The sequence below is a fragment of the Notolepis coatsorum genome (assembly GCF_963971535.1).
Source record: "Notolepis coatsorum genome assembly, chromosome: 2".
Lineage (NCBI taxonomy): Eukaryota > Metazoa > Chordata > Actinopteri > Aulopiformes > Paralepididae > Notolepis > Notolepis coatsorum.
The window spans coordinates 57,474,025-57,501,078 of record NC_140166.1 but is presented as its reverse complement, the minus strand read 5'-3'; the positions used below and the strand labels follow the sequence as shown (position 1 = coordinate 57,501,078).

The 27,054-nt window shown below is 43.2% G+C and overlaps 1 protein-coding gene across 1 annotated transcript in view; it reads right to left on the bottom strand.

Moving 5' to 3' along the window:
- The window catches only part of furina (furin (paired basic amino acid cleaving enzyme) a), a 173,092-nt gene that overhangs the window by 35,957 nt on the left and 110,081 nt on the right, over positions 1 to 27,054 (bottom strand). The window contains 3 exon segments of the mRNA XM_084307974.1: positions 5,506 to 5,594; positions 11,514 to 11,590; positions 16,246 to 16,374. Of these exon segments, the coding sequence (XP_084164100.1) occupies positions 5,506 to 5,594; positions 11,514 to 11,590; positions 16,246 to 16,374 (295 nt within the window).

Sequence of the window (27,054 nt, the reverse complement as noted above, 5' to 3'; positions counted from 1 at the left end):
AGCTCGAACCCCCCCCTCCCGGACCCCACCTTGAGAAGTACCTCCACTATCCCTCGCACCTAACCAGACACTACCATTATAAGCTAGCTTTTATTCTCTCCACCACTTCTAACCACATTGACATTTTGGATTCATTGAGACCCAGAATTCTTGCTGTAGATATTTCATGGTAAATTACATCGAGATATGTAAGAAACCAAACTTTACGGCACATTTTTTCCGGTTGAAACCAGCGTGATGCGATCAGCTTTTTGGCTACTGTGATACCCGATAAAACCAATCTCTTTAGCTGTGGATTCACTGCAAACTCAAAAACATCATTCAATAGTAATACCGAGGGGTGTACAGGAATATTCCAAGATACGAGTTTTGATATTTGTTGGGTCACATCTTTCCAGAATGCCTTAACTGGTGAGCAGTCCCAATACATGTGCATAAATGTCCATTCGTCCCCATTTGCACATTGGGTGCATTTGGAATCTTGTTTAAGCCCCATTCGGCACAGTCTTATAGGAGTCAAGTATGTCCTGTGAATATAGTTAAGATTGATTTGTTGATGATCCGGGTTCCTTGATGTAAGTCGGACATTTGCCCAGGCTCCTTGCCAATCAAAGTCATTTTCCAGGTCTGGTATATCCCTCCTCCAGACAGAGTCAAGTTGGAGGGTTTCATACGAGGACGTTAGTAATTGATGATAAAATTCTGAAACAAAACCTCTCGATGTCTCTCTTGCGTAGAAGAATTTGTGGTATCTGTGGTGTTCAATTGGTCTGTCTAATGGAACACCGTGAGATTTCAAACAAAGCTCTAACTGTTTGTGAAAAAGCCATGTGGACTTGGTGAGATTAAATTCTTTGCGTATTTCTTTATCACTACAAAAACCCTGTTTGTTAAAAACATCCCCTAATGAGTGTATGCCTTGCTCTTCCCATATAGGGAATCTTATAGGTCGTTTTCCAATTAAGAGTGCATTGTTATTGAATAAGGGAGTATGATTGTGCCATTTTTGTGGGTTAGGATTTTTTTTTTGTGATTCACGCCATATCCGGATCGCATGAGTAATTATGGGGCCAAATTTTCGTTCACAGTGCTTGATTGGTAGTTTAGTGTATGCTATGTCCTTCAGTCTATGTGGGGCTACTATGTTTTCTTCTATTTTTCTCCAGGATGCTAATGCTTGGGAGTCAAACCATGTTGTCAATGGACTTAATGTGTACGCCTTAAAATATAGGAAAAAATCTGGAAATGCCATGCCACCATCTGCTTTATTTCTCTGTGCGGTGGATCTTTTTATACGTGGTGGTTTGTTATTCCAAATAAATTTGTATGTGGAGGAGTGTAATCTTTTCCAGTAACCCTCTGGAGGGGGTAACGGTAGCATTGAACTGAAGAAGTTGATTTTAGGTAGTACATCCATCTTAACTATTGATATCCGTGCTTGTACTGTGTTTTTAAGTTTTGCCCATCTATCAAGGTCGTCTTTGATTTTGTTTTGGATTTTTGTGTAGTTGTGCTTCACCGTTTGTCTTATGGTAGGGAATATTTCCACTCCCAAGCATCTGAAATGTTTTACCATCGGTATCTGTCCTGGGAGGGTTGTGTCTTTTTTTGCAGGGGTGTTAAGTGGAAGGAAAGCCGACTTCGGCCAATTTATCTTAAATCCCGATAAATCACCAAAGTCCTCAATCAACTTGAGCAGATGAGGCAATGTGGTGTTGGGGTTTTGCATGAACAATATTACATATTGTTCATATAAACACATTTTTTGTTGTGTGCCCTTGATTACGATTGGTTCTATGGATTGGGATTGTCTTATATATTGTGCTAAAGGCTCTAATGATAGATTGAACAGTCCGGGACTAAGAGGACAACCCTGTCTGGCAGAGCGTGATACCGGAAATATTTGGGAGATGATTGTGCCTGTTGTAATCATGGCCGATGGGTCTTTGTATAATACTTTAATCATATCGATGAATCCTTTTCCTAACCCCATCCTTTCTAGCACTGCCCACAGATACGACCATTCCAGCCTGTCAAAGGCCTTCATAGCATCCAGGGACAGCATCGCCTTAGGTATGGTGTCCTCCTTGTCGGCATCAAGTACGTGCAGTATTCGTCTTATGTTCTCAGTGATCAGGCGGCCTCCTATGAAGCCAGTTTGGTCCGGGTGAACTAAAGACGTCATATGCTTTTGTAATCTGATGGCTAATACCTTAGAGTACAGTTTGATATCTGTTCCGAGGAGGCTTAAACTTTGGTCTATAACTACCGCACTCGTTGGGGTCTTTGTCTTTTTTAAGGAGGACTGTTATGAGTGCAATATTGTCATTCTTATGGAAGTTCCCCTCCTTGACTGAGTATAAGATCATATTTAGTAGGGGAGCTCCAGTAGCTCACCACGTACCGCGAGTGCTATTTCAGCGCCGTGGACAACCGTGCTCGTCACGGATCTGGGGCTGAGCGAGTTCGAATCCCGGACTGCAGCCGTGCCTTTCCCAGAGTGTCTTCCCCCCCATCTGAACCCTTTCAGCCTGCTTCTGTCGGTCGAACTTGACCAAGTATAAATGCGATAAACGTATAAAAGAGCCAGGGAAATGGCCAAAGTTTAAAAAAATTATAAAAAAAATATCATATTTAGTAATAAGGGGCCAATTATGTCCCAACAAGAAAGGTACATTTCTGATGGGAAACCGTCTCTTCCAGGAGCCTTACCACTTTTCATTGCGGTTATGGCCTTCTTGAGTTCCTCTAGTGTGATCGGTGTTTCTAACTGTTTAGCGTCATCCTCTGAAAGTTTAGGGAGAATAATTTGATTAAGAAATGTGTCCATTTTGTTTTGATCGAAGGTCATTCTGATTTATATAAGTCGGAGTAGAATACTTTGAATGTATCGTTTATTTTTACAGGATCTGTTACAAGTACTTGTTGTGCTCTAATGGTAGTTATATCTGCAAATGTTGCATTAATTCTTAATCGCATGGCTAATAGGTGGCTGGGTTTGGAACCATGGGAGTACTGCTGTTGTCTTGTGCTGCGTATTTGTATTTCCGATTGTTGTCTGTATATGGCATAATGCCCTTGTTTTTATGTTGAAACTTGTTGTGTGCCGTGTTGGTCAGGACTCCCTGGAAGAAGAGATCTTGTATCTCAATGGGACATTCCTGGATAAATAAAGGATACATAAAATAAATAAAAACACACACACACTCTTCTTATATTTTAATATTCAGATTGTAGGGTCTACTGTCACCTGCACCAGCAGCTCTACTAGACACGGAGGCAGGTTCTACTGTTTCTATACAGAAAGACACGTTTAGGTCGCAGCCTTTTAACGACCATCATCACCACCGTGGGCTTAAACAGTGATTTATCATTTATCATTAATCCAGAGGCCCGAATGAATTCATGAATTAGCCTCTTGAGGTATTAAGTGCAGTATATCTGAGTCAGCAGCAGCAGCATGGTGATAAATATGGATCACAAGTACCTACCTCAAACTATAATCACATAACTCCGTATGATGGTATGTACAATAGTGCTGTATATACCGTATACATTTATATATTTATATTGGGAGAGCGTCTGTCAGTGTATAAGTGCATTTGTTGTCCTGTTTTTTGTTTTGTTATGTATTGTATTGTATGGTTTATATCCTATGTTAAGGACCCCCTCGAAAACGAGATAGCATATCTCAAGGGGTTTATCCTTCCAATAAATTTCAAATATATATTTACCTTATTGCATATAATCTGTGTCAAACCAAATCAAAATGTATTTGTAGAGCCTGAGATCACGTGGAATAGCCCCCATGGGCTTTACAAGTCAAGAAGAGACCGACATCACAAAAGATCAAAAACAAAAACCACCATGAAATCCAAATATGCAAATATGCGACACTCCCAGACTTTCCCCCAATGAAGATGAGGAACAAATCACTAAAAACATAGCAATAGGAGAAAAAATAAGCCCCACCGGCGGCGTGGAGGAGAGAGACCTCAGACGGGCCGTTCAAAGCGGATCCCTCAACTTGGATGTCGGTGAGATAACATAGTGTTGCAATGGATGATAGATGGATGGAGAATAGAACAGGCGAATAATTGGTATGAATGTATAGATACCATACTTTTCGCACTATAAGCCGCACCTGACTATAAGCTGCATCAGCTAAATTGAATGATGTGTACATATATAAGCCGCACTGGACTATTTATAAGCCGCAGGTGTTTTAATGTTTAATTACCATATGTAATTAGCATTGGGACACAATACTGTCGGACAAATAACAAGAATTAACTCATTTACAAGTTGTATTAAGTTTAGCAAATAAGGGAACAGATAAATAACATTTCAATGCAGTCAAAAAAGCAATATTTAGATTTTTACATTTTCGGGTTTGGTCACGTCGAGTCACATATAAGCCGCACCGTTATATAAGCCGCAGGGTCGAAAAATGGGGGGAAAAGGCGCAGCTTATAGTCCGAAAACTACGGTACATGTAATGAAACACATATATATATATGGTAGTAATAAATTGGACATAATATACATTATGCAGATGATATAATTGTGGTAGCTGAAAATGAAAAACGATGTTCAGAAAATGTTAATATGTACGGAGAGCTGGTGTAGAAAGTGGAGGCTTACAGTTAATCACAGTAAAAACTCAAACCATGCATTTCAGACCCACTAAGATACTAAAAGGAGTCATTTTCAGTTTTACTTGTGGGGGAACAAAACATTTGAATATGCAGCTGAAAGATATAAATATTTAGACTCGGAGGAGCATCTGAACTCCTGACGCTGCAGTGGCTGAATCTGCCAGTGGGGCACTGGGTGGTATAACAGGGCACTGGGTTGTATAACAGGGCACTGGGTGGTATAACAGGGCACTGGGTTGTATAACAGGGCACTGGGTGGTATAACAGCAAACACTAAACAGCCCGGTGATTTGGGATTATGCTGCCTACTCCAAATGATTTCATTCATGCGTTTGCCCTGTTATGGACTATATGGCAGGGGTTCAAAAGTAAATATGAAAGGAGAAATGGTACAGAATAGGGCAATACGGTACTTTCTGGGAGTCCATGAATTCACCCCTGTATTGGCGATAACGGGAGATATGGGATGGGAACCGTGTGGAATAAGATGGAAAGGCAGCATGTTCGCTTTTTAGTACGATAAAAAGTTATTTGAATTTCAATGACTTTTTAAGCACCTTGTTAATTTTTTTTGCTGTTTTCAAAGAATTCCAGGCCTTGACTTTTTCTTGTAAAAAAATCAAGCACTTTAAGCACTTCAACTTGTTCAAGGACCTTGTGCGAACCCTGGGAGAGTGTCTGGGTGCGAGAGGAGAGGAGCACGACTACAGCATCTGAAAGGAGAGCAGCGGGACGCTATGAGAGAGAGAGAGAGAGAGAGAGAGAGAGAGAGAGAGAGAGAGAGAGAGAGAGAGAGAGAGAGAGAGAGAGAGAGAGAGATGCTACTTCCATCCTCCCCCTGGTTTACCTCCGATCTTGGCGTTGTAGGCCACGCCCACTCCACAGATACCGTTGTTGGCCGCGGCTGCCACCTCCCCCGCACAGCGCGTCCCGTGTCTGAGGAGAGGAGGACGAGACGGAGAGAGAGAGACAGAGAGAGAGGGAGAGAGAGAGAGGGAGACAGAGAGAGAGACAGAGAGAGACAGAGAGAGAGAGAGAGAGAGAGACATTTCACTCTCCGCTCTTTTGTGCTCTTCAATTCCCCTGCAACCTCCCCAGTCCTGTCTAAATCCTGTAGTGTTACATTCCCTGAAAATTTGGTCCCAATTTCGAAAAAGTTATGGTTTAATCTCTATGTCTACTTATGCTCCAATTGCAGCGAATCATCTGTTTCCGGCCTCCCTCCTAGATCACGTATTCGATCAGTGGTTCAAAAAGGGAGTTTTGAACACGCGACTGCTGTATGAAAGCAACGTATTTATGTCATTTGAACAAATTAAGAACAAGTATGATTTGCCATCACATAGGGCTGGGCGATATGACGATATTATATAAATATCGGGTACAGTTCATTAACGATACACTTTTTTAACGTATCGTGGATATCGTGATGTTTTGCCCAAGAGGATTGTGTCGCGTCAATCTGGTCCACCCCGTTCAAACTTTTGAACAACGCCGCTCCCACACACACACTACTGCATCAAAGTTAGTTAGTACTTATGATTAACAAAGGCATTCGTTTTGTGGCATCAACATTATATAGTTACACGTTATATAGTTACACATCAGCGTATTTACCCAAACATAGCAACGTCCGATGACGCCATAGATAGCAAGCGTTACTGTTCATATCTCAGTCCGTGCCGAGTTGTGCGTGCCCATTCTGCGGTCTGTTAATAAAGTTTTCAATCAGACAGATGTATGGAAAGGCTTTTATTATAACATTTGTTGCAGTAAAATCATTATGCCTGGTTGTCATGCTGCGGTGCGCTAGTAATCACTCGTCGGCTGCGGTGAGCTGTTGTTGTTGTCGTTGAGCTGAGCTCTCGTTAAAATCAAGGAGGGCATTCAGGAAGTAAAAAAAGAATAGCGCTGCTTGCCGATTGGTGCTAAGAACAGCAGGGCGGGTACAAGCGGTGTGACGTAATTGGCAGACTCGACTGTCAATCAAAATTATTCTGTTGCCGGCTGAATGATTGAATGAATGAACGTTATTAACGATTGCAGAATGGGTACAATACAGTACAGCTCAATACAACAACAGTGGACTGACTGGAGGATGAAGACCAGAAAAAGACTTTCGGCTTTTTTACATAAGGGTCCTCCATTTTCAATTCATCAAAACATTTAGAGACATACAAATATACAGTAGTTTCATAAAAATGCTAAAATCCTATTGATTGATTTAAAACTTTATTAACATATTGCAGAATGGGTACAGTACAGCTCAATACATACAATTGTTAAGGGGATGCAGACCAGCGAAAGACTTTCGTCTTGTTTACATCAGGGTCCCCCATTTTCAATTCATCATATTTCATATCTAAATCATATAATATCTCATTGCTAAATATATGCAATATATAATCTAATAATCCAATAATCTAAATCTAATATATAATATAAAAATGCTAAATGCATGGGTATTTTATTTTGTCTTTAATGTTAGCTTGCAAACTCAAATACTGTCTTGGTAAGCCTCATAATGAATTGTTTGGGGGAAAAAAAGAAAAACATCGTGATGCGTATCGTGTATCGCCGAAAGGTCAGAAAATATCGTGATATCATATTTAGGCCATATCGCCCAGCCCTACACCACTTCTTTCGTTACCTACAAGTTAGAAACTTTATACGTAGTCAATCCACTACATTTCCTGAGCTCAAGGGAACTATGTCTAAGCTTTATATGAACATATTCGAGATGGAGGACTTGTCACTCTCAATAATAAAGGGGCACTGGGAAAAGGACTTTGAAACAGACATATCAGAAGAGGTGTGGTCAAGAATACTAAAACATTTTCACGCTTCCTCTATCTGTGCGAGACACAGGCTTATTCAATTTAAGATTGTACATCGGCTACATATATCCAAACTCAAACTGTGAAAAATGTTCCCTGAGGTTAGTCCTACTTGTAACAGATGCAAACAAGCCCCGGCCGGTCTGTATTACACATGTTGGTCATGTCCTAGCCTAGCAGACTTCTGGTCGTCCATATTTAAGCTCTACTCAGACCTGGCAGGTCGGGTACTGGAACCATGTCACTTCCTGGTTTTTTTCTGGTGTTCTCTCCGACGACTTACATCTACCAAAAGGACTTACATCTACCAAAAGCACAACTGAACTGCATCGCTTACTCCTCCCTTCTAGCAAGACGTCTCATTCTTATGAACTGGAAAGATGAACATCCTCCCTCATTCGGCAGGTGGATTTGCGATCTTGTAATGTACCATTTAAAAGTTGAAAAGATAAAATATACTTTGCGGGGATCAAGTGGGAAATGCAACCCTTTGGGTTGGTGTGGCGACCCTTTATCTCGTATGTGGAACGGTTGACTACGTCTCTCACCTCCTGAAACAAGGACACTGTATAGGAACGACTCTGTAACACGAAGTGCTCTGAGAACTTTTTATTTGATATTTTTTTATTTATATATATATATATATATTTTATTAGGGATGTCCGATATTATCGGCCGACCGATATTATCGGCCGATATCGGCAGTAAAATGTGATATCGGAAAATATCGGTATCGGTTTAAAAAAAATAAAAAACAATAACAATATTTGTTATATATATATATCCAGGGAAATTATTAGTTACCTGAAATTAATCAGTTTTTTGGACTGGGAAACCCTGCATATATCGGTATCGGTTGATATCGGTATCGGAAATTAAGAGTTGGACAATATCGGAATATCGGTATCGGTAAAAAAGCCAATATCGAGCATCCCTATTTTTTATTATTATTTTGTTCCTTTTTTTTTTTTTTTTTTTTTTGTGTGTCACGTTCGTAGTGTCTACTGTAATGTCTAAAAAAACGAATAAAAATATCAAATATTACAAAAAAACCAAGTACCCTTACATTATTATTTTACATAATCAGAGAGCCACGTTGTACATGTATCATCACATAACAGCGTGGGAGACTTCACGGGTTTCCCCAACAGTATTAAAAAATAACCAATTTAATTTCAGACATTTCCATAAAATCAATCTCTATTGCATAAAACGTGTCCCTGCCCACACTGCTGCTGCGGCCTTGGTTTTAATGAGTGTAAATCAATTTTCTCCAGATTCCACGCGGGGCTATTTAAAGGGTGGCGCTCGCTCTCTCCCTGCTGGCATGACGACTGATTGCCGTCTTGAGGCTCCTGGCTGGCGGAGCTGGACGACCATTAGTTCTGGAAGGACGCTCTCCGGGACCCGTCTCCCCCCCGTCTCCTCCCCGTCTCCCCCCCGGCTCTCAGGCTCTCCAGGACCAGCCGCCCCCCCCCCCCCCCCCCCCCGGCTCTCAGGCTCTCCGGGACCAGCCCCCCCGTCTCTCAGACTATCCGGGACCGGGACCAGTCTCAGAAGACTAATGTGAGACGATCTATGATCTCAGAAGACTAATGTGAGACGATCTATGATCTCAGAAGACTAATGTGAGACGATCTATGATCTCAGAAGACTAATGTGAGACGATCTATGATCTCAGAAGACTAATGTGAGACGATCTATGATCTCAGAGGACTAATGTGAGACGATCTATGATCTCAGAAGACTAATGTGAGACGATCTATGATCTCAGAGGACTAATGTGAGACGATCTATGATCTCAGAAGACTAATGTGAGACGATCTATGATCTCAGAAGACTAATGTGAGACGATCTATGATCTCAGAAGACTAATGTGAGACGATTTATGATCTCAGAAGACTAATGTGAGACGATCTATGATCTCAGAGGACTAATGTGAGACGATCTATGATCTCAGAAGACTAATGTGAGACGCGGGAAAACTCATAATTTATAAACAGTTTATTTCATCGTCGCTGCAGGTCGTTAGTGAGAAAAATAGAAGTGTATAACCTTTATGATATTAGGGACTGTGTGTAATAAATAGCCTTCCTGTGGAAGTGTGTAACCTTTATGATATTAGGGACTGTGTGAAATAAATAAATTCATGAATAAATAAATAATAAATTTTCTGTCCTAAACCTCCGCCCTTAAGGCGCTCCCATAGTCCAGCAGACTGTACACAGAGCAGACTCGCGGATGACTTGGTGTCACACAAAACGCTGCTCGCCGTTTTGGTTGACATCGAACTGCATTAAATGTGACACTGCGCGAGCGATTGGTGGCGCGAGGAGAGAGAGATGAGCCCGTGAAGCGCGCTCTCTCTCTCTCTCTCTCTCTCTCTCTCTGTCTCTCTCTCTCTCCCTCTCTCTCTCTCCCACTGATAATGTTCCCTCTGATCTGCCAGTACAGTAGAACAGACAGAATTGTGGGAAATGTAGTAAAACTGGTGCGAGAAATGTAGGAAATAGACCGCGGACGTCCGCTGAGATCTGCTCGACTATGAAAGCTCAAAGAGCCGCGCGGACCTCCGCGGAGTCTGCTCTGTGTACAGTCTGCTGGACTATGGGAGCGCCTTTAGTGAGAGTTCCACCCCATAGTATTTTAAGTGTATGGAAATGAAAGAGCTCTCTACCTGTGTGTGTGTGTGTGTGTGTGTGTGTGTGTGTGTGTGTGTGTGTGTGTGTGTGTGTGTGTGTGTGTGTGTGTGTGTGTGTGTGTGTGTGTGGCTGTGTGTGTGTGTGGCTGGCTGGCTGGCTGTATAAGAACTGGCTGCTGAACCCTCAGTCACATTGAATCCTGCATCACTGAACTACAACCCTGGATGACCCATAACCTCCTCAAATTAAATAGCGACAAAACAGAACTTTTCATCATCGGCACCAACACCACCCCTCACCAGATCCGGACCCATCACACTCACCATCAACGACTCCACCATCACCCCCCTCCCCCCTAGTCCGCAACCTCGGTGTCCTCCTCGACCCCACCCTCTCATTTGACCCCCACGTCCCCTCCATTGTCAAAACTTCATATTTTCACCTCCGCAACATCGCCAAAATCCGTCACTGCCTCTCCCCCCTGCTGCTGAATCCCTCATCCACGCCTTCATCTCCTCCCACCTGGACAACTGCAACTCCCTCCTCACTGGCATCACCTCCCGCTCCCTCCATAAACTGCAGATGTTCCAGAATTCAGCCGCCCGCCTCCTCACTAACACCCGGCCCCGCGAACACATCACTCCTGTCCTCCACTCCCTCCACTGGCTCCCGATCAAGGAACGCATCAACTTCAAAACACTACTCCTCACCTTGAAAGCCCTCCATAGCCTGCCTCCCCCCCTACCTGACTGACCTCCTTCTCCCCTACCGCCCCACCCGTTCCCTCCGGTCCTCTTCCACTCTTTCCCTCACTGTCCCGTCATCCAAACTCAAACGTTTCGGTGACCGGGCCTTCTCACGAGCTGCACCCAGACTGTGGAACACCCTCCCTCAGACCATCAGAGACTCTCCCTCACTCTCCACCTTCAAATCCAGACTCAAAACCTACCTGTTCTCCCGAGCATTCAACCTTCCCCACCCATAACCCCTCTCCTCCAACCCACCACCATTTTCCCCTGCCCCACGTTCTCTCCTCTCCTGCCCCCCCTCCCCAACCCCCTTGGTTTTCCCTTACTCTCCTCCCGACTGTCTCCCCTACTCACTCCCCTATTTGTTATCCGTTACTCTTGGTTTTATGTTCCTGTGTATTCTCATTGTTCTCCGTTTCCCTGTGGTCTATGTTTTTCTTTGTTTCTTTTTTGCCTATTGTCAGCGACTTTGGGTCTTTGAAAAGCGCTATACAAAATAAATGAATTATTATTTATTATTATTAATGTCCTATTACACTATATCTACGGGCGGGGGGGGGGGGGGGGGAGGACCACACGGAGAGGCAACGAGTGAAGATCTAAATCGAACTGGCCGTATCTTCTCACCTGTTGTCGTTGAGTTGTGTGTATCGTGGCTGAGGGTCAGGATCACCGTCGTTCACATCGTAGCTGGCATCTGGGTCCTGAGGACAGACAGGCGAGACAGTCAGACAGACAGACACACAGACAGACAGACAGTCAGACAGACAGTCAGACACACAGACAGACAGACAGACACACAGACAGACAGACAGACACACAGACAGACAGACACACAGACAGACAGACACACAGACACACAGACAGTCAGACAGACAGACAGACAGACAGACAGACAGACAGACAGACAGACACACAGACAGACAGACAGTCAGACAGACAGTCAGACACACAGACAGACAGACAGACACACAGACAGACAGACAGACACACAGACAGACAGACACACAGACACACAGACAGTCAGTCAGACAGACAGACAGACAGACAGACAGACAGACACACAGACAGACAGACACACAGACAGACAGACAGACAGACAGTCAGACAGACAGACAGTCAGACAGACAGACACACAGACAGACAGACAGACAGATAGTCAGACAGACAGACAGAGACAGACAGAGACAGACAGACAGACAGACAGACAGTCAGACAGACAGTCAGAGACAGACAGTCAGACAGACAGACAGACAGACATACAGACAGACAGTCAGACAGACAAACAGACAGACAGACAGACACACACACACACACAGACAGACAGACAGTCAGACAGACAGACAGACAGACAGACAGACAGACAGACAGGCAGACAGACAGACAGATAGACAGACGAGACAGACACACACACAGACAGACAGACAGACACACAGACAGACAGTCAGACACACAGACAGACAGACAGACAGTCAGACACACAGACAGACAGACAGACAGACAGAGACAGACAGAGACAGACAGTCAGACAGTCAGTCAGACAGACAGACAGACAGACAGACAGAGACAGACAGACAGTCAGACACACAGACAGACACACAGACAGACAGGCAGACAGACAGACAGACAGACAGACAGACACACAGACAGACAGACAGTCAGACGGCCTGGGCTGCAGTTTGGCACATGAGGGATAAAGCCACGACAGTTCTAAAGGTCAGTCGTTTTCAAAACGATGGGGGTCCCAGCACGAGGCCAGGTGCGCCGCCGGATGATGACAGACCTGAACACGTGTGATTGACAGGCTGCGGCTTCTTCTCTTAAAACCTCTGGACTCGGTCTGACATTCTGCCCTCAGATTTAGTGTTTCCCACAGGATTTTCAGAGACTGTGGTGGGTGAACCTCCGACCCTCTAGGGGGGTCCGGGGGCATGCGGGGGCATTTTTGAGAGCAAAATAAAGAGGCTGCTAGATCTATGATGAACATTGTGCTCAAAACACAAAATCGACTAGACTAGTGCTTCCCAATCCTCTCCTCGAAGCACCCCAGCCGTTCAATGTATTTGTTAAATTCCACCACCAGCACACCTGATTCAACTTAACAAGCCTGTTACAAAGGGTCAGATTAAACCGAATATATATATTTACTGCTTGAGATCCCTTGTATAATATTTGTATATCGTTTGATATCCCTTGTATATTCTTTGTATATATACACGGAATATCCCTTTACCTGGGTACAAACCAGACCATAATATTCGCTCTCCTATTGGACAGCGACCCCTAGGCGCCAACGACCATACCCCCAATGGTAAGTTCAAAGGCAACGCCAAGGCATGTCTCAACATGTCCAGGTTTGCGCAGTAATACGAGACAGAACTGAGGTTGGCACTAGATAATTCACCTTACGTATAAATACGGCGCAGGTGGAAACAGCAGCACTTCGTTCAGCGTATCGTTCGTTCACTAGTGGGGCCTTCGCCACGAGTCAACGACCAAGTGAAGTGAGCAACCTTGCGTCTAAATAGAGCACTTAGAACATGTGCGAATAGGATAGCAAAAGTATCAGAGTTTAGTGAGGTAACGTCAAGTTCAACCTAGTTTAATGTGAAGGATAGTGCACAGGAGAATCTACACCGGCGAATGCAGAACCATTTTCTGGTTGGATTATATTGCTTTGGTACCGTGGCTGCTGGAGCAGAGAACCGTCTACCCCACTATCGTGTGGGATCTACCCCTGTGAGGAGCACCCTCGAGCCCGCCTCTAGGACCAGAGGCTGGCTAGCTTTCATCCATGCTGTCGAGCATACTTGGATTATAGCTGCTGCTTTGTCTGCCGATCAAGGGGAGTACATGCATCGACTCCCGTAGCTGGAGCTTCTTTATTCTTCATTGACCCAGACTTTGCACCCGAACATTCCTCTACCCCTGCCGGCTTACAACCGGAGGGAACCCCCCAGTGTCTCCAGCTGACTACTAGTGTGCCTTATGTAATTGCTATGCTACAGGTGGCGTCAGTTTATACCCATCTTACTATTCTCATGGACTTACGCTCTTGACTTACTTTAAGTGTTCTTCGCCTTACAAGCGCAAGTATAATTCTCAATCTGTAACCTACCGTTGCTGCTCTAATAATAATAAATCCCTCTAACTAGAACTTTATGTGTCATTGCCGTATTCTTGTGTGGGTGTTCACCAGATATATCCATGTACTGTATGGCCAGTAATTAAAGTACATAACTAAGTAGTGGTTTAATAATACCATACTCTCAATACAGTCAGGGAATTGTACCCCTCAGTTACAAAGCCCTTTATTAGTTGAATCAGGTGTGCTGGTGGTGGAATTGAACAAATACATGGAACGGCTGGGGCGTCTCGAGGAGAGGTTTGGGAACCACTGGACTAGAGCAGACATTTGAGCCATCAAAGAAATTAAGCAAAAGTGGTTACCTGTGTCGAACTGGTTTATTTTTTTGAAAATAAAAAAAGATAGTGGATTACTATCACGACTACTACCACTGCCAATACTACTGATACATTCCTATTGGCAAACGTTATATTTAAAAAAAATAGTAAAAAAAAAAGAAATATTACATTTATTTTTGGTTCATTATACAACTGTGGCATGGGAAACACTACAGATATGATGCGTCCTTCATGATATATATGATACCCACCACTGTGTCCAAAAGGTTGGATGGCCTTCTCTAGTTGAAAGGCGTAACCATCATTGGTATTTGTTTATTTTTAAAGCCCTTACTGGTAAACTTCCCTCTTACATCACAACACTGTTGGAATGGAATCTTGGAACCTAATCTACACCTTCAGATGACTGGCTGGTTCTCAGGGTGTTGCTTCCAACACCTGGAATGCTGTCCAACAGACTGTAATCTCACAGTGTCTCACGAGTTGAAATAAAGGTTTGAAGTATGTCGAGTGTTGAACAGCATCTAAGCCACAGATGACTTGTGAGTAGGGATGTCCGATATTATCGGCCGATATCGGCATTAAAATGTGATATCGGAAAATATCGGTATCTGTTTTCAAAAAAAATATATATTTTTTTTATTTTAATTTTTTTTACATTTCTATAACCTTTATTTACCCAGGCAAGCAAGTAAGAACAAATTCTGATTTTATTTATTGTCAAAAGTATGCATAATCTTGTGTTAATTCCACAACAAGAGATATGTAATGTTAATTACCTGAAATTATTCAATTTTTTTGGGGGGGAAAACCCTGCATATATCGGTATCGGAAATTAAGAGTTGGACAATATTGGTATATGGGTATCGGTAAAAAAGCCAATATTGAGCATCCCTACTTGTGAGCGACCTAGACATCTAACATGCATTACTAGCAACATGGACGGTTATTTGCCTGACGTGATCATGTTGTAATTTATGTTTCCTTAACATTGTGGAAAGTTGGGAAAATCCCGGACAATAATAGACCCTTTTTACCGTTTGTAAACAATGAGGAGGTTTTGGCTCCAAAAGTGTGGCGGGTCCTGGCATTGAAAGGGTTGAGGACTCTCGCTATAGGCTGTATATTCATTCATTCAATCTTTATTTATACTTGATGAATACACAGAGTAGTTCAAACTAATTTAGAGCGTCGTTGAGATGTTACATTCACAAGTGTCACACTGGTGCGTTAATAAATACAGATTAAGAGCACGTAAAAAAAAAACGAAAAAACAAAAACAAAAGAAAACAGAGGTAACAATTTAAAATCAATTACATATTGTGGTGACCTGATTGGTCATCAAGGTTCTAAAGTGTGTTACATTACACCTTACTGTAAATTGTACCTAAATTGTACCTCATCCCATTTCTGCATTGTACTGTATAGTATATAGTATATTGTATATACTCAGTTACTTTCTACTCTGCATTGTACATTGTATATATGTATATATTGAACACTTTTTGTCTACGTACTTGACTTCTATTTTATACTTACTATACTTTTATACTTATCTATTTTTATCTAGCACAACCTCTGGAGCAAAACAGAAAGAAGCATTTTATATAAAAGTATTCTGTACTTGTATGACAACTAATAAAGAAACTTGAACTTGAACTTCTATACAGGGGGTGGTACTCACATAGTTCTGTGTCAGGTCAGGGTGGTTCTATACAGGGGGTGGTACTCACATGGTTCTGTGTCAGGTCAGGGTGATTCTATACAGGGGGTGGTACTCACATAGTTCTGTGTCAGGTCAGGGTGGTTCTATACAGGGGGTGGTACTCACATGGTTCTGTGTCAGGTCAGGGTGGTTCTATACAGGGGATGGTACTCACATAGTTCTGTGTCAGGTCAGGGTGGTTCTATACAGGGGGTGGTATCTACTCACATAGTTCTCCTTCAGGTCAGGGTGGTTCTTCTCGATCCCGTCATCCAGGATGGTGACCACCACCCCTCTCCCGGTGTAGCCCAGCTCCCAGGCTCCCCTGGCGTTCAGGTCGCGATGGTTCCCGTTGTACTGAGAGGACGGAGAAAGACGACGTGGATGAAGATCAACATCTCTGACATGCTTGTTTAATTAACCCCCTTAAGCCCGATCGGCCCGGTACCGGGTTGAGATTTATAAATAGATCAATACAGTCCGTATTAATTAATGTTGCGTTTCTTTTTTCAAATGTAGCCAAGAGTAAAGACCCTAACCCTGTCAAAACGGCAGCACTACGTTGGTTTACCAATGACTTTAAGTGTTAATAGCGAAATATGAGTTTATAAAAGAGAGAGCATTGCATCGGAAACCGGATGATTTAGATGGGAGGAAATTACGCCGTCATGAAATCGTTAGAATAGACCCAGGGCTTTCGATGGACGTAGAAGTTTCATAAATCCACACTACCCAGCTCACACCAGCCGCTGTCAAAGCTGGAAAAATAAATAATGCCGTGATTATTGTGATTATATCTCACGGGTCGAACAAACCTGAACGTTATTGCCATAAAATACAAGGTATATTGTTTCTTTACCCTTCTGTGAACGTCTAGAAAAAAACTGCGTGGTAATCTGGTGAAAAATGGTGGAGCTATGGACATTATACAAAAGTAACTGTACTTACAGTAGGGGTGTAACGGTACACAAAAACCACGGTGCGGTACGTACCTCGGTTTTGAAGTCACGGTTCGGTACGGGTTTTCGGTACAGTGGGGGAAAGTTTGGCTTTCCATGTTCCACTCAGGGGTGATGTAGTGTGCAGTAACTAATTGTACTTGTAGGGCAGTCACCGAATATTCTATATTGAAATTAATAATCGACTTGTAAGAGAATAAAAAAATAATTATTATTATATTCGATTGTGAAAAAAACAGCCCCCGGTGGGCGGTCGTTAGTGGTTAACATACCGTTGTATTCGGTACACTACACAGCCGTTCGGTACGGTACGGTACACACTGAGGCGGTTTGGTTCGGTACGGATATGCATACCTTTACACCCCTAACTTACAGTAGATTTCATTCACGGTCTTTGCTGCCCTGTTACGGGCGTCTGGTGGTACTAAATCCAGATTTAACTCTGCCATTGGAAAGAGGAGATTTGGCCCGATCCATAGATGTATGACTTGGCCATAATAAGGTAATTTATAGGCCGGATATTCTATATTCTATATTCATATTTCAAATGTGTCTGGATGGCAAAATTCAGTACTGTATCTGCAAAAAAAACTGTAAATCATCTGCCTATTGTTTATTTGCTTAGATTTTGGTGCTGAATGAGCAGAATTCTTCACGTCTGGTCACCGTCAAAAATGAAAAAAGAAAACAAAAATTACATTCTCCTTTGGCTCATCACAATTTACTCAAGCCTAGTAACAGACACAATATTCCTGACACTGGGAATACATTCCCTGAGAGCCATAGATGCCCCTAGATACCAAGAACATGCAAATGGACCATGTAGAAGTGGAGCAATCTTCCATTTACTTTTTAGGCGGATTTTCTGAAAATAGGGCTAGGGCTCAACAGGTTAAATAAAACTGATACGTTTTGCAAGGGTTGACTGACTTTGTCATACAAATAATCAACCGTCTACATACTGTAACTTTTCAGTGCACGTTTTTCTGCTGATTTTGCATGACAGTGCCTGCTTCAGAAAAGATTAATCACTATCAGGCTAAATCCAAACTTTGATTTGAATGCAATCTTGATTAGGCCATTTCAACTAGCTATTTCTAATCTAACAAGAAAATGCCAGAGGAGTGGAGGCAAAGTGTGCTAGTGCCGATTTTTTAAGAGTAAGGGAGACATACAGAGTTGCAGCAACTACAGGGGAATAAAGCTGATCAGTCACAGCATGAAGCTATGGGAAAGGATAGTGGAGGCTAGGTTAAGAGAGGTGAGGATTAGTGAGCAGCAGTATGGGTTCATGCCAGGGAAAAGCACGACAGACGCATTGTTCGCCCTTAGAATGTTAATGGAGAAGTATAGAGAAGGCCAGAAGGAGCTGCATTGCGTCTTTGTAGACCTAGAGAAGGCGTATGACAGGGTACCAAGAGAGGAGGTGTGGTACTGTATGAGAAAGTCAGGAGTAGCGGAAAAGTTTGTGAGGGTAGTACAGGACATGTATGAGGGCAGTGCGACTGTGGTGAGGTGTGCAGTGGGAGTGACGGAAGGGTTCAAGGTCGGGGTAGGATTGCACCAAGGGTCGGCCCTCAGTCCTTTCTTATTTGCAGTAGTGATGGACAGGCTGACAGACGAGGTCAGTAGTGATGGACAGGCTGACAGACGAGGTCAGTAGTGATGGACAGGCTGACAGACGAGGTCAGTAGTGATGGACAGGCTGACAGACGAGGTCAGTAGTGATGGACAGGCTGACAGACGAGGTCAGTAGTGATGGACAGGCTGACAGACGAGGTCAGTAGTGATGGACAGGCTGACAGACGAGGTCAGTAGTGATGGACAGGCTGACAGACGAGGTCAGTAGTGATGGACAGGCTGACAGACGAGGTCAGGCATGAGTCCCCGTGGACCATGATGTTCGCAGATGACATCGCAATCTGTAGTGAGAGCAGGGAGCAGGTGGAAGAGAACCTGGAGAAGTGGAGGCATGCCCTGGAGAGAAGGGGGATGAGCGTGAGCAGAGGCAAGACCGAGGACATGTGTGTGAACGGGAAGGAAGACGGAGGGGTGGTGATGATGCAAGGAGTAGAGGTACCAAAAGTGGAGGAGTTTAAGTACTTGGGGTCAACAGTCCAAAGTAATGGGGACTGTGTGGTAGGGAGGTGAAGAAGAGAGTGCAGGCCGGGTGGTGCGGGTGGAGAAGGATGACGGGGGTGAACTGTGATAGAAGGGTACCAGCGAGAGTAAAGGGAAAGGTCTACAGCACGGTAGTGAGACCAGCTATGCTGTATGGTCTAGAAACAGTGGCGCTGACCAACCAGCAGGTGGCGGAGCTGGAGGTGGCAGAGATGAAGATGTTAAGGTTCTCTCTGGGAGTAACAAGGTTGGACAACATCGAAAATGTCTACATCAGAGGAACGGCCCATGTTGAGCAGTTCGGGCAGAAAGTGAGAGAAGCAAGACTGAGATGGTTTGGACATGTGCGGAGGAGGAGGGAGGTGGGGTACATCGGGAGGAGGAGGGAGGTGGGGTACATCGGGAGGAGGGTGGGGTACATCGGGAGGAGGGAGGTGGGGTACATCGGGAGGAGGGAGGTGGGGTACATCTGGAGGAGGGAGGTGGGGTACATCGGGAGGAGGAGGGAGGTGGGGTACATCGGGAGGAGGGAGGTGGGGTACATCTGGAGGAGGGAGGTGGGGTACATCGGGAGGAGGGAGATGGGGTACATTGGGAGGAGGGAGGTGGGGTACATCGGGAGGAGGAGGGAGGTGGGGTACATCAGGAGGAGGGAGGTGGGGTACATCGGGAGGAGGGAGGTGGGGTACATCGGGAGGAGGAGGGAGGTGGGGTACATCGGGAGGAGGGAGGTGGGGTACATCGGGAGGAGGAGGGAGGTGGGGTACATCGGGAGGAGGATGCTGGAGATGGAGCTGCCAGGAGAGAGGAGGAGGGGAAGGCCCAAGAGGAGGTTTATGGACACAGTGAAGGAGGACATGCAGGCAGTGGGAGTGATGGAGGACGACACAGATGACAGAGACAGATGGAAACGGATGATCCGCTGTGGCGACCCCTGACGGGAGAGGCCGAAAGAAAAAGAAGAAGAAGAACTAGCTATTTCTAATGCTTGCTGCACATTAGGACACTCGTATAGGCTAATTTACTTGTGTGACATTTATAGATGTAGGCTACAGGGAGGTGTAGTCTAACGTCACTGGTTGTTCCACCCGTATAGGGATTTATCATTGGGAAAATGGATTATCGGCTATTGTAACAATTCTGCCGCATGGAAATTGAAAAGCTTTCCATTTTTGCACAAAATGAGTTCCCTTCTATCACAATAGCTACATTTGAAAAAAGGTAAAAAATCGCAATATATCGCAATATTAATATCGCAATACTCAGCATATCGCAATATATTTAGTATCGCAATACTATCGTATCGTGACTCAAGAATCGTGATAATATCGTATCGTGAGGCCTCTGGTGCCATAATATTAACGGTCACTTTTCAAACTAGCGTATGTCTCAAACTGAACTTCAAGCTCGCAACACTCGCGAGGTACATACAACAAGACAACAGGCGTCTTAAAGGGATAGTCTGCTAAATAATTTCCCAGCCTTTTGTACACAGGTAGCCAAATTGACGGAAAATCCGTCGCGACTCCGAATCAAATTTGACGGAAATCCGTCGTAGGACGGAGCGATTTAATCCCTGTGCAAACTCCACAGGGAAAGGCCTCCCGCCGCGGGTTCGAACCCAGCCCAGGACCTTCTTGCCAGCAACAGCGCTAACCGCTGCTCCCCAGGGCCACTCGGGGAGATGCCAGGGGGTAATAACACAGACAGTTTGGACCGTCTGAAGCCAGTCTGTAATCATGTCGGCTAAATGACTCGTTGTTGTTTGACACAGATACTAGTGAACCACCTGCAGACGTTTAACCACGTGCTTCAGACACATCTGGAGGAACTCCTTCTGTCTGAGACAGAAGAGTAAACCATCCTTTCATTACACACCTTGTATTCACTTCACTTCAATACCTTTTGTTGGTCAAAAGAAGACAAAAAAATTGGTCAATTGAATTATAGTCTAAATCAGGGAGGGGCAACTGGCGGCCCGCGTCATTCCGACGTTCCATGCGGCCCCAGGCCAATATTAAAAAAAAAAAAAGAAAATAATATTTTTTTATTTTTTTGTATTGTATTCGACTAAGAAGAGTTGGCAGTCGACTATGGCCCCTTTCGATCGATTAGTCGACTATTTGACTAATAGGGGTCAGCCCTAGTGTGGACATATGAAACGCTGTTGAAAGTGCCATGCAGCAATATGGGGGTTTTGATAAACTGTCGGCTGTTGTTACCGATGGAGCACCGGCAATGAAAGGAAAACGCACAGGATTCGCCGGGCTTCTAAGGCAGAGTGGCGCTGAGTGTCCAATGCTGCACTGCATTATACATCAGGTAAGTTCGCTAACATAATTTCCATCTATTGTGGGTCACTATAATGACCAATGCGAGTCGAGTGTAGTCAAATTATATGCGAGAGTCGTTAAATCGTTTTTTTTTAATTTTTTTATCTGATATAGGAGGCTCTCTGTGCCAAGAAGCTTGACTACTACAGCCATGTTATGGATTTGGTTACCAAGGTTACCAATCAGGTACCAAACAGGTACCAAACAGGTCACTAAACCATAGAAAGTTTGTCTCCTTTTTGGAAGAGATGGACACTGATTATGGCGACTTGCAGTTACACACAGAAATCCGATGGCTGAGCCGTCGGAAAGTACAGGAGCGACATTGAAACACTGCAAATGCACTTCAATGATCGGTTTGAAGATTTCAACGGCATGCAGTCACGGATAGCGCTGTTTGCCGGCCCCCTCACCGCTACGGTGTCAGAGCAGCCCCCACCGTTGCAGCTTGAACTGTGCGAGCTACAGTCAGATCCTTTTTTTCAAGCAAAGAGAAATGAGAGGGGAATTTCGTTTTGGAAACTGCTACCTGAGCCCCGCTTCCCACTCCTCAGGGACTTTGCCCTCTCTATGGCCAGTATGTTTGGGAGCACATACATATGTGAGAGCAATTTCTCAAACATGAAGCACATCAAGTCAAAGGAGAGAAACAGGCTGTCGGATGAAACATTATTTCATCTGATGCAGATTGCATGCACAAACATTGAAGTTGACATTCCTGCTATTGTGCGCCAAATGGAGAGACCACAAATGTCTCATTAAAGACAGGGGGGAGGAGGAGATGATGAAGAGGTGTAGAGGGGGGGAAGGAGATGATGAAGAGGTGTAGAGAGGGGGGGAGATGATGAAGAGATGTAGAGAGGGGGGGGGAGATGATGGAGAGGTGTAGAGAGGGGACCATTATTATTATTATTATTATTATTATTATTATTATTATTATTATTATTATTATTATTATTATTATTATTATAGCCATTATTGACCCACTGTGGGGCGAGGGTGAATGTCATGCCAGTTTGATAAAGGGTCAATGGGAGGCATGTAGTATTGCACTTTACTTTACTTGCACTTTACTTGTTTACTTTTGTAGTGTTCAGATAACACTAATAACACAAACACAAAGCAGCATTCCTGCTGCATTTCACTACAACAGTAAATCAAAAGTGCAATAATAAATGATTTTGTTAAATGTATACACTTTTATCCTGCTACTAAACAAAACATTCCTGAGTGCTTCATATCCATAACATGCATTTCAGTGTTATAATGTTTTGTTTAGTAGCAGGATAAAAGTTTATACATTTAACAAAATCATTTATTATTGCACTTTTGATTTACTGTTGTAGTGAAATGCAGCAGGAATGCTGCTTTGTGTTTGTTGAGCAGTGGGCTTTAAGTTCATACATTTATTTTATTAGAAGCCTTAATTATAATTGATAATTTTTGTATATATTTGGGGTTACACAGCAATACTTTTAAATTCCGCTGTTTATAAATTCATAAAGTTGAAATTGCATTACTAAATGCATTTGAAATGGAATAAAAACAAAGTTACAACAAATTATAATTGTTTATATACCTTGTGACTATTAGGGCTATTTGAGTGATGGGGTACTACTGGCGGGACTGCCGATAAACAATGCGGCCCCCCAGATTGATTGTGGACATTTTGTGGCCCTCACCATATACAAAGTTGCCCACCCCTGGTCTAAATGATGGAGGATCCGTTTGTGGAAAATCTTTTCTAAAATCTTTGAAAACCAAAGACAAAATAGATATAGGTCTATAGTTGTTGAAGCAGCAGGGATCATCCGATTTAAATAATGGAATAACTTTGGCAACTTTAAAATCATCTGGCACAATGCACGTTTTTAAAGACAGAGATAATATGAACAAGGGGCTGCAATATAGACTCCTTCACCGTCAAGTGGGTTCGATTCCCACTCCTCCCGGGCAGCGTGTCGAAGTGTCCTTGAGCAAGACACTTAATAACGGCTAACTGCTCGCAATAGTCCCGGTTGGAGTTAGTAAACACAGTTGTATGTTAGCCTTCTTGGATGTTGAATAAATGCCTATCATTGTCTTTAAACACCCCGCCTCTCAGACTCCCATTTTCTCCTCTGCTAGCTAGTAGCTACGATAATACGATAACATTTCATTGGCTGTATTAGCTGGCGGGCTACCATAGTTAAAACGTGCGTTGTGTTGTACAAACTGCTAACGTTATGGCAAGATGTGTGTAGGCCTATGTAATGTTAATGGCTATGTTTGTAAAGTCGTAATGAAGATTGATTTGTATTTTATTTTTTTATTCTTTTTTGAAACAAACATATAAACAAACATGACAACACACGATAAGATATACAAGCATTAATTGTCAGGGCACATCCAATGAGATCACCTTTTGGTTAGTTGTTTTATATAAGATATACCCATAATACCTGTTATCTAAAAAAAACCCTACATACATATGCTCAGCTCGAAACCCCCCCTCCCGGACCCCACCTTGAGAAGTACCTCCACTATCCCTCGCACCTAACCAGACACTACCATTATAAGCTAGCTTTTATTCTCTCCACCACTTCTAACCACATTGACATTTTGGATTCATTGAGACCCAGAATTCTTGCTGTAGATATTTCATGGTAAATTACATCGAGATATGTAAGAAACCAAACTTTACGGCACATTTTTTCTGGTTGAAACCAGCGTGATGCGATCAGCTTTTTGGCTACTGTGATACCCGATAAAACCAATCTCTTTAGCTGTGGATTCACTGCAAACTCAAAAACATCATTCAACAGCAATACCGAGGGGTGTACAGGTATATTCCAAGATACGAGTTTTGATATTTGTTGGGTCACATCTTTCCAGAATGCCTTAACTGGTGAGCAGTCCCAATACATGTGCATAAATGTCCCTTCGTCCCCATTTGTACATTGGGTGCATTTGGAATCTTGTTTGAGCCCCATTCGGCACAGTCTTATAGGAGTCAAGTATGTCCTGTGAATATAGTTAAGATTGATTTGTTGATGATCCGGGTTCCTTGATGTAAGTCGGACATTTGCCCAGGCTCCTTGCCAATCAAAGTCATTTTCCAGGTCTGGTATATCCCTCCTCCAGACAGAGTCAAGTTGGAGGGTTTCATACGAGGACGTTAGTAATTGATGATAAAATTCTGAAACAAAACCTCTCGATGTCTCTCTTGAGTAGAAGAATTTGTGGTATCTGTGGTGTTCAATTGGTCTGTCTAATGGAACACCGTGAGACTTCAAACATAGCTCTAACTGTTTGTGAAAGAGCCATGTGGACTTGGTGAGATTAAATTTTTTGCGTATTTCTTTATCACTACAAAAACCCTGTTTGTTAAAAATATCCCCTAATGAGTGTATGCCTTGCTTTTCCCATATAGGGAATCTTATAGGTCGTTTTCCCATTAAGAGAGCATTGTTATTGAATAAGGGAGTATGGTTGTGCCATTCTTGTGGGTTAGGATTTTTTTTTTGTGATTCACGCCATATCCGGATCGCATGAGTAATTATGGGGCCAAATTTTCGTTCACAGTGCTTGATTGGTAGTTTAGTGTGTGCTATGTCCTTCAGTCTATGTGGGGCTACTATGTTTTCTTCTATTTTCCTCCAAGATGCTAATGCGTGGGAGTCAAACCATGTTGTCAATGGACTTAATGAGTATGCCTTAAAATATAGGAAAAAATCTGGAAATGCCATGCCACCATCTGCTTTATTTCTCTGTGCGGTGGATCTTTTTATACGTGGTGGTTTGTTATTCCAAATAAATTTGTATGTGGAGGAGTGTAATCTTTTCCAGTAACCCTCTGGAGGGGGTAACGGTAGCATTGAACAGAAGAAGTTGATTTTAGGTAGTACATCCATCTTAACTATTGATATCCGTGCTTGTACTGTGTTCTTAAGTTTTGCCCATCTATCAAGGTCGTCTTTGATTTTGTTTTGGATTTTTGTGTAGTTGTGCTTCACCGTTTGTCTTATGGTAGGGAATATTTCCACTCCCAAGCATCTGAAATGTTTTACCATCGGTATCTGTCCTGGGAGGGTTGTATCTTTTTTTGCAGGGGTGTTAAGTGGAAGGAAAGCCGACTTCGGCCAATTTATCTTAAATCCCGATAAATCACCAAAGTCCTCAATCAACTTGAGCAGATGAGGCAATGTGGTGTTGGGGTTTTTCATGAACAATATTACATCGTCCGCATATAAACAAATTTTTTGTTGTGTGCCCTTGATTACGATAGGTTCTATGGATTGGGATTGTCTTATATATTGTGCTAACGGCTCTAATGATAGATTGAACAGACCGGGACTAAGAGGGCAACCTTGTCTGGCTGAGCGCGATACCGGAAAGATATCGGAGATGATTGTGCCTGTTATAATCATGGCCGATGGGTCTTTGTATAATACTTTAATCATATCGATGAATCCTTTTCCTAACCCCATCCTTTCTAGCACTGCCCACAGATACGACCATTCCAGCCTGTCAAAGGCCTTCATAGCATCCAGGGACAGTATCGCCTTAGGTATGGTATCCTCTTTGTCGGCATCAAGTACGTGCAGTATACGTCTTATGTTCTCAGTGATCAGGCGGCCTCCTATGAAGCCAGTTTGGTCCGGGTGAACTAAAGACGTCATATGCTTTTGTAATCTGATGGCTAATACCTTAGAGTACAGTTTGATATCTGTTCCGAGGAGGCTTACAGGTCTATAACTACCGCACTCGTTGGGGTCTTTGTCTTTTTTAAGGAGGACTGTTATGAGTGCAATATTGTCGGTTTTATGGAAGTTCCCCTCTTTGACTGAGTATAAGATCATATTTAGTAATAAGGGGCCAATTATGTCCCAACAAGAAAGGTACATTTCTGATGGGAAACCGTCTCTTCCTGGAGCCTTACCACTTTTCATTGCGGTTATGGCCATCTTGAGTTCCTCTAGTGTGATCGGTATTTCTAACTGTTTAGCGTCATCCTCTGAAAGTTTAGGGAGAATAATTTGATTAAGAAATGTGTCCATTTTGTTTTGATCGAAGGTCATTTCTGATTTATATAAATCGGAGTAGAATACTTTGAATGTATCGTTTATTTTTACCGGATCTGTTACAAGTACTTGTTGTGCTCTAATGGTAGTTATATCTGCAAATGTTGCATTAATTCTTAATCGCATGGCTAATAGGTGGCTGGGTTTGGAACCATGAGAGTACTGCTGTTGTCTTGTGCTGCGTATTTGTATTTCCGATTGTTGTCTGTATATGTCATTGATCTCTATTTTTAGTACGTTAACTTGATTTTCTAGTCGAGTGACTTGACTTCCGGTTTAGCTGTAGAATGGAGTAGGTCGCATGTGACACAGCTGCTCACCCGTTATTTTTTTTTTCGTTTTAAAATCATAATTATATACCATTAATGCGTTTAAAACTTGACGCATATATCAACTGAGACTATCAACTAACTATATTGACCAAAAGAATCGAGATGCCATCAAGGAAAAACCTAGGGAAAGACCAAAAACCAGTCGAAGAGATCCCGCTACGTGACCCAGGATACGTACAGCGGACAGCAGAAAGTATTGACTCGACAGAGGCCGCTTCAAGTTCAACCC